Genomic DNA, 20,825 nt, shown 5'->3' with positions numbered 1-20,825 from the left:
ATAAAACTAACAAAGTTTTTCTTCACTCAGCTCACAATCAACCTGTGGAACTTCTTGCCAGAAGATGCGGTGAAGGCTAGAACTTTAACAGTGTTCAGAAAAGGGCTAGATAGATTAATGGGGGTTAGGTCCATCAATGGCTATTAGCCAGGATGGGTAGGAATGGGTATCCCTAGCCACTGTTTCTCTGGAAGTGGGTGACGGGAGGGATCACATGAGAATTACCCTCCCTCTGGGGCATCTGGTATTGGCTACTGTGGGCTGACAGGATACTGGGCTAGATGGACCTTTGGTCTGACCTAGTTTGGCCGTTCTTATGTTCACATGCCTGACTTTGGGGGGGGGGGGCGCAGTATTTTTAAAGAGTTAAGTTGTATCTTGAGCAGTGTTTGCCGTATGCTGTGCGCTTATATGTCCACTCAGAAGAAATTCAGATGCTGTTCAGCTGATTAGCAGAGCACCCACAGCTAGGTTTTGTGTTTCTATTGACATGTGCCTTGGTAAACACACACAATGTATTCTGCACATGGATGAAAAAGATTGGAGGCAACATTGATCTTGAGGTCTGCCTTTTTTCTTAATTACAAAAACATAATGTTGCATATCGTGCAGAGTATTTGTTGCAGAGTGTTTGTAGTTTTATCTTTTAATATATGGATGGCCAGAGTTGCCCACAATTCCAAATGTAGTTCACGGCAGCATCTGTTCTTTAAAGGTAACTTACAGAGGTTATTTGTGCCCCCTTCTTCCTCGCTTAAAACTGCATTTGTGGCATTTTTCCATTTTTATTGTGTATAAAGAGAGCCTGAAAGACTCCCCCTACCCCCTCAACACCCCCAACTGCTTATATTTCAACCACTGAAATACCAGAAATCAGTTCTGTCTTTCTTCATGATAATGGTGGCTCTCTTGCACCTCTGATTGTGAGCTCTCCTGCCTTAATTCAAGTGGTAGGGAAAGAGTGTTGAATGTTTAACAGTCTCTTCCAAAGAAGTGCTTGTTAAACATGAGAGTTTAAAAAAAAAATTCGTGTCCTACAAGCATCTCTTTTTCAACTGCCCAAGTGATGTCATTAATTTCACTAGTTCTCTAGTCACTTGGTTTGTGGTGAGGACCAAGTTACTCTGTCCCTCAAAGTCTGTAGCCTGGGAGTATAAAGTTCACAGAGAAAAAGCAAATGTTACAATCTGTACAACTTAGAATGAACCTCTTTATTAAAATTTAAATATGTCATTTTAAAAACAAAGATTTTTTTTAAAAAAAGGCAAATGCATCTCTGAAACTTCTGTCTGTTGTCCACTAACTTACTGTTCAGTGTGTTCCTCCATGACGAGTCTCCTCTCGTCTCCCTTGTCTTCCCTGCTTTTGGACCTGCCATCTGCATGCACACTTTTTATGAATGTTTCCTACCTACTGCTTCACTTGAAGAATCATTCGCATCCACCTTTCCTCTTACTTACATCACTTGGTCATTTTCTTCCTTCCCCCTCCCTTGTTTATTCCTTCTTCCCCTTTCCCTTCCTCTGGGGGATTTCTTCACCTACTCTCCACCTCCAGCTCTCTGGAGAGTGGGCACTTTAGAAGCAGCTACTTTCATGCATTTGATCATGTGGGGACAAGCAGTGGTGGCAGCAGAGAAGAGCAGGAAGCCTGAAGAGAAATCTCCTTTGGCTAAGGGTGGAGAGACTGGTAAAGAGTAGGCAAAGTAGGCAGCAGAGGGAGAGAAGGGTCCTTCCTCTTTGAATTCAGAGTCAGAGACAGAATGGGGAAGGCTAGAAAGGAGTCTCCTTTCAGCCTGGGGTTTAGGTCACTGTCTGAAACCTTGTAGAGAGAGAAGAGTCTCGGGTTCCTGGTTCCAGTAGTATAATCTACCTCCCCAGCTCTCTGCCCTACGCAGACAAGCAGCTATTGGTCATAGGAAAGGGCTTGAGGGCTGGATCTGTGCTACAGACCACATATTTGACACCTGTGCCATAGTCTTCCCGTGTGGACACGACCTGAATTTCTAATGTGACAATTTTTTATTTTATTTTTCAATAAACAGAACCATCTTTCGCACCTTTCATACTTCATAAAGAAGCCCAAAATGATAAATAAGTATGGGGAATAAGCAGGAAGAATTTGAAGTGCTAATAAATAAACACAACTGTGACATAGTTGGTATCACAAAGACCTGTGTATACATAGTTGGTATACACAATTGGAATATTGGTATAGAAGAGTACAGCTTGCTCAGGAAGGATAGGCAGGGAAAAAGGGGAGGAGGTGTTGCCTTATATTAAAAATTACCTACTTAGACTGAGGTAGGGATGGACATAGGAGACAGATGTGTTGAGTCTCTGGGTTAAGTTAAAATAGGTTAAAAAAACAAGGGTCATATCATGCTGGGGGTCTACTATAGACCACCTACCAAGGCAGAGAAGGTGGATGAGGCTTTTTTTAAAAAACAACTCACAAAATCATCCAAAGTACAAGATTTGGCGGTGATGGGAGACTTCAACTATCCAGACATGCGTTGGGAAACTAACCCAGCAGGGCACAGATTATCCAATAAGTTCTTGGACTGCATTGAAAACAATGTTTGTATTTCAAAAGGTTGAGAGAGCTACCCGGGGAAAGCTATTCTTGATTTGATTTCAACAAATAGGGAGGAATTGTTGGAAAATTTGGGAGCGGAAGGCAGCTTGGGTGAAAGTGATCGTGAAATCATACAGTACATGATTCTAAGGAATGGTAGAAAGGAGAACAGCAAAATAGAGATAATGGATTTCAGGAAGGCAGAGTAAACTCAGAGCTGATAGGTAAGGTCCCATGGGAAGCAAGACTTGGAGGAAAAACAGAAGAAGAGAATTGGCAGTTTTTCAAAGGAACATTATTAAGGGTCCAAAAGCAAACTATTCCACTAAGTAGGAAAGATAGAAAGTATGGCAGGAGACCACTTTGGATCGACCAGGAGATCTTATATTATCTAAAAATCAAAAAGGAATTGTATAGAAAGTGGAAATTAGGTCAGATTACAAAAGATGAATATGAGCAAACAATGCAGGTATGCAGGGGCAAGATTAGGAAGGCAAAGGCACAAAATGAGCTAAATTTAGCTAGAGACATAAAGGGTAACAATAAGAGGTTCTACAAATATATTAGAGGCAAGAGGAAGACCAATGACAGGGTAGACCCATTGCTCAGTGAAGAGGAAGAAACAATAACAGGAAACCTGACAGTCAGAGGCGCTTAATGACTTCTTTGTTTCGATTTTCACCAAGAAGTTTGATGGTGATGGAATGCTTAACATAATGAATGCTAGTGGAAAGGGAGTAGGTTTAGAAGTTAAAATAAAAAAAGAACAAGTCAGACGTTATTTAGAAAAGTTAAATGTCTTCGAGTCACCAGGGATTGATGAAATGCATCCTAGAATACTCAAGGAGCTAGCTGATAGAGGAGGTATCTGAGCCTTTAGCTGTCATCTTTGAAAAACCATGGAAGACGGGAGAGATTCCAGAAGACTGGAAAAGGGCAAATATAGTCCCCATCTATAAAAAGGGAAATAAGAACAACCCAGGAAATTACAGACCAATCAGTTTAACTTCTGTGCCAAGGAAGATAATTTTGCAAGTAATTAAGAAATCCATCTGCAAACATCTGGAAGATAATAAGGTGACTGCTAACAGCCAGCATGGATTTGAAAAGAACAAATCAATCTGATAGCTTTCTTTGATAAGAAATCAAGCCTTGCAGATAAGGAAGAAGCGGTGGATGTAGTATACCTAAACTTTAGTAAGGCATCTGATACGATCTTGCATCACTTTCTTATCAGTAAGCTAGGGAAATACAACCTAGACAGGGCTACTATAAGGTGGGTGCATAACTAGCTGGATAACCATTTTCTGAGTAGTTATTAATGGTTCACAATCATGCTGGAAGGGCATAACAAGTGGGGTTCCGCAAGTATCTGTTTTGGGACCGGTTCTGTTCAATATCTTCATCTATAATTTAGGTGATGGCATATAGATTACACATACTAAGTTTGCAGATGATACCAAGCTGGGAGGGGTTGCAAGTGCTTTGGAGGATAGGGACAAAATTCAAAATGATCTGGATAAACTAAAGAAATTTACCTCAGACCATAGGACGAAGTTTAATAAGGACAAATGCAAAAGCACTCCACTTAGGAAGGAACAATCAGTCTCTCACACACAGAATGGGAAGCGACTGTCTAGGAAAGAGTACTGCTGAAAGGGATTTAGGGGTCATAGCGGACCACAAGTTAAACATGAGTCAACAGTGTGACACTATTGCGAAAAAAGCAAACATGATTCTGAGTTGGATTAACAAGAGTGTTGTGAGCAAGACACAATAAGTCATTCTTCCACTCTACTCTGTGCTGTTTAGGCATCAAGTGGAGTATTGTGTCCAGTTCTGGGCACCACGTTTCAAGAAAGATGTGGATAAATTGGAGAAGGTCCAGAGAAGAGCAACAAAAACAATTAAAGGTCTAGAAAACAAGACCTATGAGGGAAGAGTAAAGAAGCTAATTCTTTCAGTTTAGAAAAGAGAAGACTGAGGGGGGGACATGCTAGCAGTTTTCAAGTGTATAAAAGGGTTTTTACAAGGAGGAGGGAGAAAAATTGTTCTCCTTGGCCTCTGATGATAGGACAAGAAGCAGTGGTCTTAAATTGCAGCAAGGGAAGTTTAGGTTGGACCATTAGGAATAATTTCCTAACTGTCAGGGTGATTAAACACTGGAATACATTGCCTGGAGGTTGTGGAATCTCCATCACAGGTGATATTAAAGAGCAGGTTGAATAAACATTTATCAGGGATGATCTAGACAGTGCATGGTCTTGCCGTGAGGTCAGGGGACTGGACTTGAAGACCTTTCAAGGTCCCTTCCAGTTCTAGTATTCTGTGATTGTATGAAATCTGTTTCTCAGCACACTGAGTGCTCCACCTTGATTCAAGTAGCCACTGCTAAAATAAAAACATCTCTTTAACCTCTTTTGGGGTTGCAGTTTGCACTATTTTATAGAAATCGGGTACACTATTCAGTTTCTGGCAAGTTGCTAATTAATTCCTTGCGAGAAAGTTTGGATGCCTGCTATTGTAACTATGGGGACTGTACATTTCTTAAACTTACGTTTTAGTTGTTTCTTTGTGTGAGGTGGCATTCCATTTTCAGGTTTAGCTGATTACAAACAGGTTGCCAGTTTTCTGTTGATGCTTAGTTTTAATAAACAATTCTATCAATTACTAATTCAGAAGTATTTTAAATTTGCTATATAATATTTATTGAATATGCTTACCTTTAATGTAGGATTTACTATACAAATTAGGGAAAACCTTATAGTTGCTAGTTGTCCCAGCAGCTGTGTCAGGTAGATAAAGCATTTATAGAGCTCGCTTCACATGACTGATACATAACAGCACAGAGCAGTGCTATAGTTTAGAATAGGAAATAAAAACCAGTACAGAAAGTGAGGACAAACTCAAGAGGCAGGAGTGATTTAAAGCAGGCAGAGCATAAATTATCTGTGCTGATGTTGAGATAGGATACATATTTAACAGCCTGAACTTGCAAAAATGAGAGCTTCTACTGACCACGAAAATTCAGGACCTGACTTCTTCACATTCCTTCCTGTCCTCTTGCACCACTAAAAGCTCCAGCCTTGATATCCCGTTTGATTCTCTGTCAAACAGAAATGTATTTTCACCTTCTTCCATGTTGTCCATGGCACTTGAAATACACTCCTGTAACCTATTTTTGAAGTTACCTCACATCATTTGGCTCTTTCATGAACCTCACTTCTTCTTTAAAGCCTGTAAGTGAAGCAATTAAAACTCAAGACAAACACTCACACAGCTTTAATTGTAGCATTTCCTAACTTTTGGGTACTTGACTTTGTAACCTGAATAATTTTCTTTTAATGCAAGAGCAAGGAACCTGTCACCTATAGGCTGCATCCAGCCCACTGCTTCTTTTCATCTGGCCCTTGACAAATCTCCATGCCACAGGCCAGAAGCCCCAAACTTCAGTGCCCCCTGCAGGGCTGGAACCACAAGCACCTGCTTGCCAGCATATGTCTATAGCCCCTAGGACGAGTAGTGGGGCAACTGCCTCAGGTAAATGCCATGGGGCCAGAGCCCATATGCCACTCCAGGTTAGAACCTCTGAGACAGGCATCTGGACCTCTCTCAAAAGTTGTACCACTTCTCTCCTTCTCAACTGGTTCAGTCAGTATATTCAGAGGAAAAGCTGAAATCGGTACTGACCATTCCAAAGGGGTCTTCCTCATCTTCTCCACTGGATGAAGCAGTTTCAGGAGCTGTTGCAAAGGATCACTGACAATCTGCACATCCTATTAGAAGATTCCAGGACCTCTTACAGCGAAGACTGAGCAGGATGGCCCTTCCAATTAACAAGGTATATTAGAATTGGCCTGAACAGTTTGCCACATATTAGCATCTTGTGTCCCTATACTAAAGATTCAGAGCATATGATTTTGTTCATGCTGAAAAAAACTTTATTATCTCATTCTGCCCCTAATTGGTGGTACAGGCGGCTACAGAAAGAGCTTGGTTGTACTCCCAGAAATCCATCCCAGCAGTGAAATACTCAGACTACACCTCCAAAGAAAGAAAGTCTTCTGCACAAGTCTCTGATTTCGTACAGCTAATTAACAAGCTTTGTTAGCAAAATGCAATTTTGACGCTTTTTGCCAGGCTTCCAGACTTCAGAGACAAACCCTGTGGAAGACTAAGCCCAATTCCAAACCCTTCTGGAAGAGTGGAAGCTAGTAGCAAAGGTGACTATCTAGGCTACAGTAGATGCTGCTGACATAGGGCCAAGAAGTGTGGCCCCAGGACTGGTCATGCAAAAGAACTTATGGTTCCAGTCATTGAGCTTCCCTAGAAAGTTCCAAAACACCATCTAGGACAATGTTTCTTAAACTGTGTTCCACGGCACGAGGCAGTCGGAGGTGTGCTACGGAGAACAGAATTCAAAATGGCAGCCCTTAAAGGGGTAGGTGACTTTTTTCCCTCAATGGCTTTCCCCCGTCTGTCCATTCCCCGCCCCCCCCCTTTATTTTTTTCCCCAAACCAAAAATCCTTGGTGTTCCTCATTTTAAAAAAAAATTGGTGTTCCTCAGTCTTAAAAAATTTAAGAAACACTGATCTAGGACCTTTCCTTCAGCAAATTCAGCCATTTTAATGAAAAGACTGATGAACTCTGCACTCTTTCTAAACATTTCAAGATCTGCTCTGTGATCCCTGAGGCTTTACACTCCAGCCTCTAGGAAGATACACCAGAGAGACAGCATGTCCCTACACAACCAGCTTCTTCACATGCTTCATATCACCAAAGTCTACCTGAGCCTTTCTATAAATTAGAGGATTCAGAGGTCTTGTTTCACTGTTTGCTCTTCTGTCACAAATTCCACTTACTCCCAACCACAGGCCAACGGCCATTTATGACAAGCAGGTCAAGACCCATTTACCACCTATCTTCTCGTCTGTCTCCTCTTTGGCAGCCATCTTATTTTCTCTGCCTACATCTGGAACAAGATCACTGCGGACAGTTGGATCCTGGAGATTATCCATCAGGGATACTCAACAGTTTCCTTCCTTCCCTCCTCACAAACCACCTTTGCAATCCCCCTTTGGGACCTGTTCTCACCAACAGATTCTTAAACAAGAATCAGAATCCCTTTTCTGCTGGGAGGTAGGGGAGAGGCATTTCCTGCCTCAATAGCAAGGGAGAGGATTCTGCTCCCTTTATTTCCTAAACCCCAAAAAAGGAAGAGAGTGGAGACCCATACTGAACATAAGAACAGCCATACTGGGTCAGACCAAAGATCCATCTATCCCAGTATCCTGTTTGCTGACAGTGGCCAATGCCAGATGCCCAAAGGGAGGGAACACATCAGGTAATCATCACGTGATCCCCCTCTCAAAAAAGATATACTGGCATTAGAAAAGGTTCGGGGAAGGACAACTAAAATGATTAGGGGTTTGGAACGGGTCCCATATGAGGAGAGAGTAAAGAGACTAGGACTTTTTGGCTTGGAAAAGAGGAGACTAATGGGGGATATGATAGAGGTATATAAAATCATGAGTGATATGGAGAAAGTGAATAAGGAAAAGTTATCATTCCCATAATATAAGAAGTAGGAGCCACCAAATGAAATTAATGGGCAGTAGGTTTAAAACAAATAAAAGGAAGTTCTTCTTCACACAGCGCATAGTCAATCTGTGGAACTCCTTGCCTGAGGAGGTTGTGAAAGCTAGGAACAAAACAGGGTTGAAAAGAGAACTAAATAAATTCATGGGGGTTAAGTCCATTAATGGCTTTTAGCCAGTATGGATAAGGAATGGTGTCCCTAGCTTTTGTTTGTTAGTGTGGAGATGGATGGCAGGAGAGAGATTGCTTGATCATTTCCTGTTCGGTTCCCTCCCTCTGGGGCACCTGGCATTGGCCACTGTCAGCAGACAGGATACTGGGCTGGATGGACCTTTGGTCTGACCCAGTCTGGCTGTTCTTATGTTCCTGTCATACTGGACCTTTGTCAACTCAGCATCATTATTCAGAAGCTGAAATTCTGTATGGTTATGCTGACATCTATAATCTTCCCCCCTTTAGGAGAGAGGGAATATGGTTTGTTGCTTTTGACATGAAAGGTGCATATTTTCACATAGATACTCATCTCATAGAAAATTCCAGCACTTCATGACTGATTGGCCAAGAGGACTATCAGTTTTGTGTTCTCCCTTTTGAGCTTCCTATAGCGCCTAGAGTAGTCACAAAAGTTTTCACCATGGTTGCAACCCAGATGTAACTCCAGTGCTATATATTGTTTTCATACCTGGACAACTGGCTTCTGATAGGCTGATGTTGTCAGAACATCACTTTAACAGTAGGAGCTCTTCAGCACATTCTTGCTACTTTTAGATTTTTGAATAAACAAAATCTGTTTTGTAACCCACAAGGTTATAATGTTCATAGGAACATGGCTGGACTCAGTCTTTGCGAGAGCATTTCTCCCCTTAGGTTTTACATGATCACATGTAGGCCACTAACTAAAGTGCACTAGTGTCTTTCTCTGTTAGGCCACTTGGCCTCAGTTTGAGGTACCTGCAAGCTTGGCTCCAGTCAGCCTACTGACCAAGCAGGAATTATGTCCATTCCAATAGTGCTGTTCCCAAGAGAGTTCTGACCTCACTAGTTTGGTGGTCCAGTCCTACCTAAGTCATAGTGGGAATTCCATTTGACCCTTCCATTCTAATGGTCACTTTTCTGACAGACACGTCCTTTACAGGGTAGGGCACTCACCTGAACCATCACGCTACTTGGATCTCAACAGAGGCCACGGTACATATAAAGTAGCTGGAACTGAAAGCAGTACACCTTGCGTGCAAAGCCTTTTCCTCATATGCTCACTCCATATACAGATAGATGTCTGCATTCTGATCACATATTTCACACTCTTGTTAGAGAGAGGCTATTTAATTTCATGAATCACTTCACTGGTAGTTTCTTGTGCAGCTTGTGATTTGAGCCTACTGTTGTACTCCACAATAATGGCAGCAGGATAGTCCATAAAGAGCTTTAAATAGAGGATTTTAAAAACTATGGATAAGTAAAGAATACCAGCCATTCCGGGTAGAAGTGATACTGTTCCTGATTCTGAATGGTTCCATAATGATAGAAGAATGAATAATTTCTAATTGTCTGCAGTGTTCTCTGTAAGCTATGTGCTTGTGTAACCACTCAGGAGAGATGCAAATGCCACCCAGTTGATTAGCAGAGTGCCCAAGCAAGAATGTTTCTAATATTGTAAAGCTGAAGAACAGAGCAGTTGTACAGCATTTGTTTTATAGACTGTTTCCAAGGGTAATTATCTCCTCTGTCTGCTCTCCCCCTCCCGCCAAGCATCTGCATTTTCTAGGCTTCGCAGCAGAAGCAGGTCGTTAGAGGTAGGACTGTCAAAGAACTGGCTTAGTGAACAGCTTTAGAGAGATATTTTAAGCACAAAGGCATCATGGAAAGGCTGTGAGAAGCTGAAGAAAATTTTATCAGTGCAAGTGTCACTAAAGGAGATGGCTTTTTTTATGTAAGGCTTGAATTAAACATAGCCATTGAAGTGGGATTTGAGTGACTTGAATAGCAAATTTAATGCAGTCAAAACATAGCCATCTTAATGAAGTATTACAATTTGCCTGTCTTTTTCTGAATGACGTTCACTGTCTGGTTCCTTTGATTTCAGTCTGCACACAAGCTGCTCCAATAGCATCTCTCTGACCAGTTTGAAAGCTGAAGAGATTCTCAAACAGAAACAACTGGATAGCCTGGTTACTATACCTTCTGTACCAGACAACAGCTGTGTTGCTGCTAGAATCCGCCCCATTTGCAGATACAAGAAACGCAAGCTGGTCCGAGCAAACACTGTGTCTCACCTTAGCAAGAAGGTAGGTACAAACTTTCAGTGAGTTCAGCCATATGGGTGCTAAAATACAACCTGCCCTGCATTTTATTCAGAACAAACACAAGGGAATACCACCTTTACTGCAAAGATGTCCAAGAGCATCACAAACATCCCTCAGAGTAGATAGTGCTATTTTACAAGTGAGAAAACAGAAATTGATTTGCCCCAGGCCACAAAGGAGACTGTCAGAGCTGGGATTAGAAGCCAGAGTTCCTAAATCCCAATCACATGCTCAGAGCATGACTTTGCAGTGACAGCCGAACTATGGTTTTAGTTTCTGCAGTGACATAATTATATTTCCCCCCACTTACCTTGCGCTTAGAGTGCTTGTTAGAAACATCTTATTCTTTATTTTGATGTTTCCAGTTCAGTATGTTTCTTGTAAATACCCAGTTTTCTTACATTGATGAGAGTTATTTGATGGTCTTATTGCCTCTTTTTCCATATGTGACTTATTTATTTCTGTTGCTTGGATTAATCTTTAAAAAACCTGAAAATTAAATTTCTTTTCCTTCTAGTCTTTGTCCTTGTCACTTGTTAGCACAAAGCCAACATGGCTCAATCTTGTTCACCAGCGCAATAAGAGAGGCAGTTATGGGCAAAAAGTTGTTAGTGCTCCCTCTTCTGATGGACGGAGCTTGCAAAGCACAACGTATCAGAGGAAGAGGCATCAACTATATCAAATATTGTCAATGGAAGAAAATTATATGATAAAAGAAACAAGGTATACTCACTTGGAAATGTCAGTTTAACTTTGAATTGTCCCTTTTAAAATAATACTATATGTTAGGATTGGGGGCTTAAGTATAATGATCAGATATTATAGGAATTCAGTTTTATCTTGAGCTAAAATGACAATTCCTGTCTTTTTAGTAGTGAAAATTATTGACTTTTTTAAAGGATCAGAGAGGGATCCTAGAGCAGGGCAAGTATTTGAAAGAAGGCAGTGATTGTATTCTTTGCTGTACTCTGCGTATGTGCTGTTAGTGGCCCCTGTGTTTGGTTTACTGTTCTTTTGTTGGTTCACAAGCCTGTTATGTCTGTCTTTCAAAACTTATCTAAATACTTGACTTTTTGGAAGTTTGTTGTTAGGGCATGAAAGGTAGTTTGTAGAAATCAGACTTTGGAAACATTGGATCTGAACATCAGCATCTCTTAACTTGAAGAAAACACTAGTGACTTTTCCCTTTTTAGATGGCTGATCTCTCTTTTTTTTTTTCCTCCCCCCCTCTTTGACTAGCCACAGAGACCTCTCACCGTGAAGTGTCACTGTGAATGGCCCAGGACTTGTATCCTATGTGATTGTAAAACATCTATTCAGGCCATAGACCCAGACACAATGTCCTTAGAAGAGCGTATAGCACTGCTGGATTCTGGCTTCCATCCCATATTGTCATTCTCTCATGGTGAGTAGACTACATGTTCTTAATATAAAATAAAGGACCATGATTCTGCTGATGTCCTGCTCTTCCTTCCACTTATAGGCAAAAAATGTCTAAAATACACTAAGCTTAATTTTAGGATAGTATGTATGCAGGCAATGGCCAGAGGCTTCCCATGAGGTTCTGGATAATTCCCCTTAGCTTTAATACAGAGATACAGCCCATTAAGACTACAGATCCGAGCATACCATGCTCTGAATAGAAGGGTACTGCTGTCTACTCGAGTTAATGTTTAAACAGATATCTCTGGCATTGGCGCTGCCGCCCTCTCTTGGGTTTTCCTTCTGGAAAGAAAGATATTTTTTTTGTTACGGCTTAATTTTCCATGGAAAATGCCCAGATTCTTTCCACGGAAAGAATAGCATATTTAAAAAGGGAAGGGAAAGCCAGACCAAATCATAACCTCATTTTTGTTCTTGTCTGTTAGCAAAGTCTGTTGTGTTTTTAAAAGTCCGGTCCTTATAAATATTCTCTGTTTCTATTGGCTGCAGCAGTCGGACCAGCAGGGGACAGTCTCATCTCCTTTTGTATAATTCTAAATGTAGTAAATTAGCATACATGCACAGAACAGAACATGGAAGGATACAAATGCTAGCTCCTTAGGAAGGATTATCAACAAGAAATCTCAAAAATTACTAAAGCTGACTTCAGTACTCATCTTTGAGCAGTGCTGTCTCTAAAATGTATTTGAAGAGAAAAATTATTCTTCCAGAGTTGATGAAAAGATTCCCCATGGGGGGTATCCTAAATGAGGCCTCACCTCTGAATTCTCATTATTTGGCATGTGATTCTTCATTGTAGCCAGTGATAGTTAAGTTCTTTTGGAGGCTCAGGAATTGTTTGATTTCATGTACCCTATTAAACTTGATATAGGGTATTTACTATTGTTAAAATTTAACTTTTGGAGCACTGGACCTCTGGATACTGGGCGTATTCAAAATTATGTCAGGGCTATACTCTTGGAAGGAAGACTTGAGTAGAATCACTGCACTATGTGGGTATATAAGGGCAGATGTTTGTGAAGGAAAGAACAGGAAAGAGGGTACTCTTACAGCTGGGAAGGGAAAACAAAACTCTGAGTTTTGGAAGAAATGTAGGTAGGATTATTCTTTGTGATTGTCCACATTTATTCCAGTTTGGTACCCTTGTGCCCAAGACTGGATTCTGTGTGACTAGCAGTGTGTGTTTAGGCTGTCCCTATGTTCTAGATGCCCTCTTGCTCCTGATAGCTGAGGGCACAAAGGGAAGGGCAACCACAGCCATCCTTCGGTTCCATCTGAGGCAGACACAGAATCTTGTTCAGTGCATGTCTGGTCACTGTGATACCTTTTAATCTAGATCTTATTTTAGTGTTCCTTAATATAATTAAGTTAGGATAGTTTAAGCCCACTGGCCACAAAAAGAAGGTCTTTATCTTTGAGAGTGCTCCCAACATAAGGGGCCCCTGACATGGCAAAATCAAAATCTATGTCCCTCCACAAGGCAGATATCCATATTAGTGACAGACATTCAGAAAGACTTCCTCCTCACTGAAGCATATATTCCAGATAAATGCACCACATGTTGCTCTTTTTCAAAGCAAGGGAATCCCACCTAGAAATGTTCCTCCTGAAGATGTCCATGAAGGCATACTCCAAACCAGAGGTGGAGAAAATGACCAGAGCAGTGACCCATGTGGCCATTAGAGCTTTGAGAACATCCTACTTGTTGACTACAGGATCAGTGGGAGGGAGTCTCCGTACACTCCTCAGCAATGAGCACTGCTCTGAGTGTTTTGAGACAGATTTCCCATGATGATCCAGGAGGCAGTTCAAAATCTGGATCAAGTCCTGCTGACAGCTTGGCCCAGACAGGTAGGTTACTGGACACACTTGTCACAGCCTGGGGAAGGAACCTGTTCATGCCACTGCTGATACTTATCTTTCAGTTGTCTGTTCTCCACATACCAGCCAATTTCAACAAAGCCTCCCAAGGAAGAGACAAAGGTTCCTGAGATGAAGATATTCTGCCATATTCCTCCTGCATCAACCTCCTGTCATCTAATTTAACTGGACCACTGGGAGACTGTCAGCTATTCCAGGCCTTTCTGCTGCCCCCATCTCTCTGTTCTCATGCCTTTATAGCAAGGCTTGTTTTCTTTCTTGGTCTCTGCTGTGGTATGTTCCTTCATGATTGGCAGGTCTGGCAGCTGTATTGATATGTGGCCAGCATAGTTGTCTGTAAGCAGGAAAGATTCTCCCCTCACTTCTGCCTATGCTTAATATGGGCTTTGTAAACCTAACTACAGAACCAAATAGACCCACAGGATTTGTATTGCATTTGTCTCACCCTTCCCCCACCATATTAAGAATAGTTTGTTTTGTTTTCAGGAGGCCTGGAACCTAAAACCAGTAGGTCCTAGAAATTGAGCACATGAGATATGCAATACAGTTTTAAAGTCTCTCCCTGCCCCACTTTCCTGTTCCTCTTCAGGGACCCCTCTCACAGGATATTGTTAAATGAGAGCCTTTTTTCTACAGTTCTTAGCAGTAGAAGAAGAGCCTCTAGAATTCCAGTACAGAAAGTTTTATTCATTTTGTTCCCTAATTCCAGTGCTGAATGGAGGTTGGTGCTCAATTCTAGATCTCCAACAACTCATTGATTGGCATTTTACGTTCAGGGTGGTGACCTTAGTTTCCTTAGTTCCTACCATACAACCTCAGGACTGATTTGTGGCTCATAGCTTACAGGATGTTTGTTTCCAGACAGCTGTTCAAACCGACACTCAGTAAATACCTCAAGTTCCATGTTGGAAAGATGCATTATCAGTACCTGGTGCTTTCCTTTGGCCTCTCTGCAACTCCCAAAGTATTGACCAAGCGCTTTACAGTTATGGCAGCATATCTAAGGATCCAAGGAGTGCAAATCCACATAGACCTTGAGAGGTCACCCAAAAAGTCTCTCCTCAACAAGTGAGCAATTTCATTCAAATAAAGCTGGAACTCTTCACTCCCTTAGATCTCAATACAACAGAGAGAAATCCAGTCTTACCTGGTCAAAACATAGAGCTGATGGGGGCATTAGTTGACTACACACTGACATAAACCTCCTGGACCTACATGACACAGTTCTCCAGATTTACACTGATGTTAATTAACTTTGCATAGAGTGATTAATGGGGCTCCCTCCCCCTTCGAACCTCTAGCAGACTTTTCTTTATACCACTTGTCTTTGACAAACCCTTTGGTGGTTTAGAACCTCTGCCTGGAGAATAAGAGAAATCCAGGTCACCATGGCATATACATCATACCATAGGAACGAGGTAACATCAAGGCATCATCCAAAGTTCCTGCCGAAGGCTGGCTTGGATTTTTCACCTGAAACAGTATGCCACCTGACAGTTTTATTTTCCAAGCCTTGTAGTAGTCAAGGGGAAGCCAACATCACACCTTGTGTGTGCTCAGAACTTTCCTACTGTGCCCAAGACAAGACCATTCAGGAAATCTCAAAGATTGTTCCTAACCTTTTCTGACAGGACTAAGCATCAGTGGATACTCACTGGAAGATTTTTTTTTTTTAGCTTTCTGGTTATATCAGGGCATGCTCCACAATAGCTCCTTTGAACCCATCTTTACTGATTATGACCCATTCCGCCAGGGTTCAAGCATCCTCTGCAAGTTCTCGTTTTAGGGGCGTTCCAATTTGAGGTTCATAGACCAACCACCTGGGTGAAGGTGTGAACTGAATTCAGCACTACTTGGTGGAGAGCTCCAGATCAGACACTCACTTTGGCAGATCTGTCTTACTGTGTCAGCAGACTTTGAGCACCCACCTTTTGGACAGGTGATCAGAACTGGTGAGTTACCAAATAAATACATGTGGACAAACACAGAAACAGTGGTTATTTAGTTGACAATAACTGTGGGTTCTTCAAGCATTGTTGTCCAGGACAAGCTGCCCTGTTGTTCTTCTCGGTTCTATAGAGTCATATAACACCTAGGTTCTGATTTTTAGGAAGCAAAAGGGTGATTTGTGACTACCTTCATTCATTTATGTCCTTGGCTGCTAGCCCCAGCTAGCTCCCAAAGAGCCTCTTACACACATGAGAAACAAGCGCCCCAGAAGTGGAATAAATGTTGAGAACATATCTCGAAGAACCACACTTCCTATAGAGTAACTGTTCTTTCTTTCAGAAAGGTTTTGGCAAGTGTAAGGACAAGACGTTTGTCATGGAGTTTAAAGGCAGATTAAGCAACCGGAAGGGTGTACTTTTCCATAATGCAAGAATGAATGTCTCCATTTCAGAGATGTTAGGTTAATTTCTGCTGTAACTTATATTTGCTTTTTACATTAAGACTAGAAAGACAGTAGGAGATGAAATATGAGAAGCCTTTGCTAAAGCTTTTCAGAGAATTACACAGGCCAGTGTCAAGAAACGATAGTGTGACTGGAAATGGCTTAAGCCAGCACTGCCTGAGAGTGGGAGAGGTAATGCACTATGGCACAAAGCCGAATTCCATGAGCTCGATTGTCTTGACCAGCTGCTTTATTGCAGGAAGGCTGTTCTTTTGGAGCCTCTCCCATACTAAAGTTTCTCTATTGCATTGTCTGTGACAACAGGCTGTAAGATTAAAAAGGGAGGGGATTTGTAGCTGCTTAGCTGCATGTGTCACTTCCCTATGTATAGAATTTAATAGTACTGGCAGGTGCAAATTACAAATTATGTCTCTACAACACTGGTGTTTGTGTGTGTGGGGAGAGAGGATTTGTGTATATAGAATAACCTGTTGTTTTTGTTTTCAGGCAAGCCTCTTCACTTGCACTTTGAAACCTTGCTAAGAGAGGACAGGCAGCATAGATTGAGTCATAAGTTCAAGGCTTTGAAGATGTCCCATTTTGGAAAGAAGCCACAAGAGCTAACCAACAACATTTTACCAAAGCTAGGCCTATCGCCTCTCTCTGCATCCAGTAAGTTCAGCTGAAATGCGGTGTAAACTTACATGTAGGCTTAAACAGGTGACGAAAGTGTAGTCTCTAGTTCCTGCCATTTCTGTAGAGAGTATCAATAAACTCAGTCCGAACATGTGAGGTAGTGAGTAGCTTTGGCATCTTGCAAACTGCATAAGTTCTGACCCCCTCAGTGGACAGCCTAGATGCCTGCTTTCAGGTCTAGACTAAATAAGTGGTTACTAACCAAAATCCTGACAGCGTGGTGAGTAATGAATTAACAAGCGAGGCAAAGAAGAGATATCTGTTGGTCCTTCTGTGTATTAAGTCAAAGCAAGTGTGTGTCCACCTGCCAAAAGTGCCTGGCAAGTTCCTGCCAAATATTTGTTTAATTTGTGTATCAGAGCTGCCACAGTTGCTCTTCACTCGCTTCTCCTGTACTGTTTTGTGTTTGGCTAGGCTCTTGCTTCTTTTAGCCTGTTAAAATGCACGATATTAAAATTATCTTTACAAGTTAAGATCTTAGGAAAACTGACAGAAGCCCCCAAGACTATAAACCAGTTCCATGTTAGAAAGAATGGAACCCCAGTTATAGCACTCCTCTTGTTTAATGCACCAGGGTGCATGTTTTAATTTGGGGGAGGTTTAGAGCATATTTTCTTATTCCCCAGACTTACAGAAAGTAGCAAGCATAAAATGTAGCCTGCAAGCCAGACATGCCAATAGAGTTCTTACAATAGGGCTCACAACTGTTGACTGTGACATACTTGTTTGTTTTTCAGCTGTTGATACAAATTATCATGAATAAATTAGAGAATATTAAAAAAAACTCTTTATGTTCAAAATACAGACTGGCACCAGGCAGTGTAGTTTTTGGTATTTGGTACACATCCCAGGAGTGAATTCCACTTTGTGCCTTCAGCTGAAAAGGAAAGCAGTGTACACATTGGCATAAGAAGAGTTAATTACCCTACCCATTATTTCCAGTCTCAATTTTCCTCTTTTAGAAAGGAGGTTACTTGCAAAGACTGTAGATTTCATTCATCCAGGAGTTAATTCAAGAGACGCTGAGTAGAGAATGGGCAGGCTGTTAACACTGAAGTTAACAGTGTTCTCCTTTCTAGGTTTAAGGAGCCTAATAAAGAAGGCAAACTATTGCACTTAAATATAAATTCCATCATCTTGTATTGTGTGTCAGTTTCCATGGCTTTACTGTGTGCTTTAGAATAGCTTCTGTAATACTGTTTTGCATCCCTGCTGCTCAGAGTTTTAATGCTGGCTTCTCTCCAGTGGGGTCAGAAAGCCCTTCGCTTATGTAGCATATTCTACTGCTGCCAGCAGTGCACATCCAGTGGTGTTTTTCTCTGATAATAATTGACTTAATTTGATTCATGCTTGAGAGGACACATCAGCCTTTCTTTGCAGTTTTATTTGCATTTGGTGGTACTCATCACTTCCTGTCCTAAAACTATGTAGTATGGTTCAGATCATTTGATCAGCTACTCCATTTGGCAGCAGAGAGAGGCTACATTTCAGTGGTGGGTGAAAAGATCTTTATATATCACTCCTTAGAATAGTGTCATGGAGCTTAATTGTAATGTTCTGAGCTCACTGAATGGAAGGAGTTCTGGTGAGTGTGTTTATTTCATAGAAACAGCACAAATTGATGAATTCTGTACATAATCTAGAAATAAATACTGTGCCTGCCCTGTGTGGTATATGATATAAGACTGATAGAAAAAACGATGCACTGTGGGAGAACAGTTTAGCAAGGTGGGTGTTAATTTATTACTCATGGGTCTCATTTAAGAAGTGAATCTTTTATGAAGGTTTTGAATGGAGAGGGTGGCAACTTGCAAACTAGGATTGGTAGCATGCTCCATTTATAGGAATAGCATGGAAACGTGCAACAAGTGGGAAAAGGAAAATTAGTTAATTACATATAAAAGGTAGGGGAGATATAGTTAGGGAGAAGGTCTGAGATGTGGATCAGAATGGTATTGTACAGGAGTTTAGTTTTAACATCATTTATTCTTCCCTTAAATGTGATACACAGGAGGGAATGATACAGAGATGGGGCTGATGTGATGGGGAAGACTTTTGGTGGCCACATTTTGGACATACTGGAGTGGAGTCTAGTTTTTTTGAGTTATGTTCATCATAAACAACCAATAAAAATACATTTCACGGGTAATATGTTCAGTTCTGTGCAGTGCTGATATTTCACTCGAGGTTCTGACTTGTACATTTGACTCCATTCTCCTTGGTTTTAGCATTTGTTCCACAATACAGACTGTATTCCCTAGCTTGGCTCCGTGGTCTGACAGATAGGAGCATCAGTGAGGTGTATGACTGGATTACTCTACCTTTACTTGGGTTCTCTGTTCATGTTCTTTATTAACAGGTTCATTGTTTAAAGAGGAAAGTCAGTTTAAAGGAACAGACAGTCACAGCTTGCTTGCTTCTAGTTCTGAGACACAGAAACATAGTCCTTTGATACACCACCTACCATCTTTGTATCTCGAAACTCCTCCAGCGTCCTCTTCCAGCCAGTGCCCTTCTGCTGATAATTCAACAATGGTGAGTCAGAACATCATCTGTGCCAAACAGCCTACAAAAGGGAGCAATGTTTTAGAGGAGCAGGCAAATATCTGCATTATAGGACATTGTCAGTGGATGTTCAGATCAGAGTGGACACCTGTGCCAAAGCTATAGGATGGGAGTCTTTGCCTGCCAATAGGCTACAGTGACAGTCTGGAAATGCCTTTATTAAAAAGATCTTGGTATTAAACAGCCAATAGCAACTACTTGCTTCATCTGTCCGAGCCATCACCTAAAGCAGCCAAGGTGTTTGCTTTACTACCACCAGGGCCAGTGTAGGTGGTCTGTAAATTTGATACTAAGCATATCACTTGGAAGGAAACATTGAATGACCAGCTACAATTTGGGAAATGACTGGCCAGGTGGTAGTATTGTTGAGAGTGATGATTCTGTGGTGTATTAGCGTAAGTCTTGTGTGTAAGATACAGGAAGTAACTGTCTTGCCCTACTCCGCATTGGTGAGCTTCAGCTTCAATATTGTGTCCAGGTCTGGGTGCCACATTTAAAAAAAAAAAAAAAGACATGGACAAATTGGAGGGTCCAGAGGAGAGCAATAAAAATAAGATTTAGAAAACCTGACCTATGAGGAAAGGTTAAGAGGCATGTTTAGTCTTGAGAAAAGCAAACTAAGCCAGGACCTGATAACAATCTTGAAATATGTTAAGGGCTGAACTCAAAGGGTTTGGAATAGGCTTCTAAGGGACATTGTGGAACCCCCACAATTGGAGTTTTTTTAATAACAGATTGAAGAAACACCAGTCAGAGAGTAAGGCTAAGATTTTGTCGGTTATTTTTTGATTGGTTTGTGACCATTAAAATTAGGGCTGTGGCAGGGCCAGGTACAGGGACAAGAATAACAGCTGGAATCCCATGGGGGAGAGGAAATGGGGAAGGAGTGATATGTGGGACTTCTTGCCATTGGTGGAGGGTTCAGCCTCCCGCTCTGGGGTTAGTGCAGGGCATGGGCATGGATATGCAGCTCCAGCCACAAACACACAGCCCTGGTGGGTGGAGAAAAGGATGGGGCATGTCCCAGATGCCACAAGGAGGGTCCACAGCCCCCGCTGTGGGGTAGGAGCATGCTTCCCTGGCTGCAGCTTCCGTCATAAGCTGTGGAGCAAGGGCATGTGGCCACGGGGCAGGGATACATGGCTGCAGTCCCTACTGCAGGGCAGGGACACATGGCTCCAGCTGCAGTTCCCTGGGTGCAGCATGGCCATAGCCCCACTTTAGCCCCTGACAATTAAAGCCAAAGATGTCACAGAAGTCTGGTAAAGTCACAGAATTTGTGACTGACATGACCTATGTTGTAGCCTTAGAGATGGTCTAGGTTTAATTGGGCTGGCCACAGTGCAATAGACTTTTTCTTTCCAGCCCT

At 41.7% G+C, this 20,825-nt stretch overlaps 1 protein-coding gene across 4 annotated transcripts in view; it reads left to right on the top strand.

Moving 5' to 3' along the window:
* Positions 1–20,825, top strand: part of LOC102460602 (KAT8 regulatory NSL complex subunit 1-like) — an 80,209-nt gene that overhangs the window by 37,975 nt on the left and 21,409 nt on the right. For 3 of the 4 annotated variants that reach the window (XR_016348990.1, XM_006127797.3, XM_075923045.2), the window contains exons 5-8: positions 10,260–10,461; positions 11,719–11,884; positions 16,703–16,867; positions 19,251–19,426. Coding sequence is in view for 3 of the 4 variants with exons in the window: in XM_006127797.3 (XP_006127859.3) it covers positions 10,260–10,461; positions 11,719–11,884; positions 16,703–16,867; positions 19,251–19,426 (709 nt within the window). In the remaining variant the exon portion in view is untranslated. The remainder of the gene's footprint in view (positions 1–10,259; positions 10,462–11,718; positions 11,885–16,702; positions 16,868–19,250; positions 19,427–20,825) is intronic. The other variant, XM_075923044.2, reaches the window with a different exon arrangement.

The sequence above is a fragment of the Pelodiscus sinensis genome, chromosome 2 (assembly GCF_052426305.1).
Source record: "Pelodiscus sinensis isolate ZL-2025 chromosome 2, ASM5242630v1, whole genome shotgun sequence".
NCBI lineage: Eukaryota > Metazoa > Chordata > Testudines > Trionychidae > Pelodiscus > Pelodiscus sinensis.
The sequence above is the reverse complement of the archived record's forward strand: the minus strand, read 5'-3'. Positions and strand labels throughout refer to the sequence as shown.